The 4446-nt window shown below is 37.6% G+C and overlaps 1 protein-coding gene across 11 annotated transcripts in view; it reads right to left on the bottom strand.

Moving 5' to 3' along the window:
• Positions 1-363: 363 nt before the first annotated feature.
• The window catches only part of Kiaa0825 (KIAA0825 ortholog), a 422279-nt gene continuing 418196 nt past the window's right edge, over positions 364-4446 (bottom strand). For all 11 annotated transcript variants that reach the window (XM_031359885.1, XM_031359884.1, XM_031359881.1 and 8 more), the window contains one exon: positions 364-653. In XM_031359885.1, the coding sequence (XP_031215745.1) occupies positions 536-653 (118 nt within the window). In that variant the 3' untranslated portion in view covers positions 364-535. The remainder of the gene's footprint in view (positions 654-4446) is intronic.

Raw genomic sequence — 4446 nt, 5'->3', positions numbered from 1 at the left:
TTACTAACAGTGCTAGACAGTGCTTTTTAGTGTTATGATTTGGAGTGGATGAGGAAAAGGTTATATGGTAAGTGAGGACTGGTTTAATCATGAGTATTAAAGGCAATTAAGATCCAGATTTGGGCTACAACTACAAAATTAAATTGTACTTTTCAGATGTCTTTCAGGGGGACTCCAATCAACTCAACATCCAAATATTGGGTAAGAAATCCTTAGGAAAATACTTCCAAACATTTTGCCTGTTGTCATAGATACTTCCGTACTGAAAGAAAAAAAAACCCACATAAGTCAAAGGGAACACGAGATGGCAGTAGTTTTATCATATAAGGGGGAAAGATTGTGAAAGAAAACAATTCAAACTTATTTTTAAAATAAGAAGCATGGGAACTCTTATTCTTTATTCCTGTGATTCTTTCAGTACAAAAACTACTGGGTGCACTCTATGGTCTGTGTGAGGCTCCTTCTGAGGAGGGCAAAAAGCCTTCGTTGTATGGGACAATTTCCTAAAATAAAGCTGTTGCTGGTTTTCTGCAGATTACTGTTCTGTTTTGCTGTCTGACGTGGAAAGGTCCTGTATGGTGCAGATCTGTTTTAAATGTTCAAGCATCATTTTCTCTTTTTCTTCTAGTGTTTCATCTTCCCTCATTTCCCACCTAAAAGAAAAATAAATAAAATCATTATTTTTATAACTTTTAACACACACATACACCCTATTTAACCAATAATTATTTTTATATATAGCCTGATATACAGTCACTAGTTTATTGAGGGATCAGCTGACCCATCTCTCCAGACCTCTGGGTTTAAATTCTTGATCCTCCTGCCCCCACCTTACTCAGTGTTGTGCACCACCATGCCTTCCTTGGAATTTTAGTGTTAAAACATGTCCACTACATAGTCCAAAAAGGTACATTGGGTGTTATTATTATGTCTACTATATTGAACAACTTCACAATGAACAAATAAATAATGAAAAGTTATACAGCACTAGCTGCAAGTTGTTTTAAGGACATTACATAATCCTCTTTAAGTTCTTCAAATGTTAGCATTTTAATTTTATGGATGACAATAAACTGAGGCATACAGTTAAAATTACTACAAATTGAGCTGAGAGATATAACAAGCATATCCATGACCTTAGGACAACTTTATAAATACCACCAATTAATATTCAAAATAGCTGGGGCCTGGGTAGATGAGATGACTCAGTGGATCAAGTCATTTCCCACCAAGCCTGACAACCTGAGTTCAATCCTTAGAACATACATGGTAGAATGAGTGAATTGACTTCTACATGTTATTCTTTGACCTCCACACATATCATGTGGTAACGCGCGCACACACACACACACACACACACACACACACACACATACACATGCACACACATATGTGCACACACACATGCACACACACATATCCAATAAGAACATACCTAGGTTTAGCCCAATCATTGACCACTTGCCTAGCATATGAAAGAACTAGAGTTTCATTCCAAGTAAAAACAAGAAAAAGCTTAAATATTTTATAAATCTAGATATTAAATAGAAGAACTAAGCATCATATATATTTATGTACAATGCAAACATGTCTATTCTCCTCCAGTCCTCCAGCATATAAAAGTGCTAACATTGCCTAAGCAGATGAATTATTTAATGAATGTCAACAGGACAAAATATGTATTCCACACATAAATATTTTGATCATTGTCTCTACTTGTGAAGATTAAAAGCAGTTTCTCATCTTCATTAAAAATATGTATAATTAATGTAATTTAAGTGAATTATATATGTAATAGAATCCATGATAAGGATTCTTAAGTTTCATGACAATTATAGCACTTCACAGTATAATTGAGCTGTTAGTAATTAATAACATTAGACAAAATTATTTACCTACCACAGCCCTCTTATATCTGCTTCAGTTTATAAAGGAGAAGTAATTTTATATGAGGATAAGAAATAAAAAAAAATTGTAAAAGGTAATAGATTACATTTTCTAATTATTTTATTCTTGTTAAATAAAAGCACTAGATACTTGAAATCTCTGTCACAAGCATGCTACATTTCACAATCATAAACTGCTAAGAGAGGTTTGTCTCTAACTGCTAATACAATGAAAAAAAAACCAAATCATTTTGTCAAAAGAATTACGATGAGAGAAACTAATCTACCAATTTGTCAAATACAAATGCACAATATGTTCAAAATCTTTATCTAGTTTCTCCTAATATAGTAAATATCTGGGATAGAAATATTTCTGACAGAAGTCAGAAGTTATCAGAACTACTACTCACTGAAAAGCTTCATAGTAAATATATGGTGACTCTATTTTTTTGTTCATCCTGACTTGGTAACCTGCCTCTTCATCATGGGTGGTTGTGAGCTACCATGTGGTTGCTGGGATTTGAACTCATGACCTTCAGAAGAGCAGTCGTGCTCTTACCCGCTGAGCCATCTCACCAGCCTGGTAACCTGCCTCTTGTACTAAATCCCCTACCTGCCCACTATGGTTTAAGAAATTCAACATTGCCCCCTTTCTGTTATGTCTCATATATGGATGAACAGTATAATCCCTAAAAATCCCACTGATCTATATGCTAAGTGCCTCTTCATTTTGGAAGAAGTTCCATCCATATGTCTTCTGAGGGTGGGTACAGAAGCTTGGCCATGTTTGACTATGGGTCTTTTTCTATCTGATAAAAGTCGGGACTCTAAATGAAATCTTTACTGATATTTTCTACAGTGTCAGTAATCACAACCTGGGTGTCTACACCATTCTGACTGACTTGGATGTTCTAAGCCTTCTCATAATCCCCTTTCACTGACGTAGTTACAGCAGGGCCACCAGCAGTGTCTGTTTGCCACTCACTATCCTAACACGAGCCATTGCTTATGGCTCCTGGATGTGTCAGACCATAGGCTCAGCAATTTCTGTTCCTTTTCACTTCAATGGGCAATAGTTGGCTTATAGTTCCTATGGACACTTAAGGTATGGCAAATGAAAGTGAATACCTATTTTGGAGACTGATTTTGTAGAATCTTGTATTGGGGGAGGACTTTGTGGAAGTCCATGCATCAGAGCCAACTGGGAGTGCCATTCTTGGGGGGCATGATTAATTGTGATAAAGGTCAATGGCAACACCAATCCAGGTCATCAAAGATGTAAGTCCCATAGGAAATTTAGATAGGAAAGAGCAACCAACCTCAGATAAATGAAGAGGTCTCATGTCTAATCTATAAGAAGTTCTGAGACATAGTCAGCCTTCTGCCAGGAGAAAAAGAGCTAAAATTCTGGATATCGATCATGTCTCAAATATGAGCCTAAGCCCTGGAATCACTCTGACTTTGACTTGAATTGGAGCCTCCTGCTTGTTAGCTGAACCCTCTCAGGAGTTTTTGAACCCCTCGGTCTCAGTGTTTATCTGTAGAATACTGACAGGAGTTTGGGTAGAGTACAGCTACACGTGCTTTTATCCGTGGTCTCTGTGATTGATCCCACATAACACAGGGGTTAGTAGCTGTGATGGAGACCATGAAAATGCTATACCCCACAAGCCCTGACACACTTTCCATTTGGAATTTTTCCACAAAGAAACTTTGCCAGTCTCTATTGTGGAAAGACCATTGTACCTAGGAAAGACACTGGGAAATGTGCAGGGTGCTTTTTCCTGGCATGGTGCTTAGTGTTTCTAGTGGGACCCAGAGAATAAGATGGAAAATGGCTTTCATACACAGCAATTCCCATACAATAGTGCTATGTCTTCCCAAAGTCTTCATTGTACCCCAATGAGAAACATTTGTTCTAGAAACTCCATTCATGTTGAACAGTGATCAGAGTATTAAATAGAAAGGATCCCTATCTAAGTTCTTATTTTATCTGAAAGGGCTTAAGCGTCTGTCTCCTTAGAATACTGTTTGCTGAAGAGAGTTGAGGAGGCAGGGTGAAGCCTAGATTTGAATCCTTTATAACCTTCGTGAATTCGGGCAGGGCAGACTAATACGAGGCTGATTTTCTATCAATAAAATGGACATTCACAAAAGTTCATAGATTATAAAATGAAAACAAAACAAAATAATGCCCTGTTCCTAGCAAGCACCCAGTGAGTGATGCGCCTTTGTTGTTGTCAGGCCTCTTGGGCATATCAGTTAGGGCTGAAAATCAGGGCAAACCTGACCGTGATGTGTCTTACTTTTCTCCTGGAACAAGTAATCCCAAATGGAAGTGACTGCTGGCATTGGTTCAGTAGACCCATGACAGAGCTGCTGTCACTGTGGTCTGGGGATGGCTGTGGTGACACTATCCAGCTATGTTTGGAGGGAGGAGCAGTGTAACTTCTTCATTGACTTAGAGTATATGATTTTTCCCAGATTCCTCATAGAATATACTGAAGCCTCACGAATATACTGAAGAATATATTGAAGCCTGATTTTATTTCTTTTTTTT

Source organism: Mastomys coucha, unplaced genomic scaffold, assembly GCF_008632895.1.
Source record: "Mastomys coucha isolate ucsf_1 unplaced genomic scaffold, UCSF_Mcou_1 pScaffold8, whole genome shotgun sequence".
Lineage (NCBI taxonomy): Eukaryota > Metazoa > Chordata > Mammalia > Rodentia > Muridae > Mastomys > Mastomys coucha.
The sequence above is the reverse complement of the archived record's forward strand: the minus strand, read 5'-3'. Positions and strand labels throughout refer to the sequence as shown.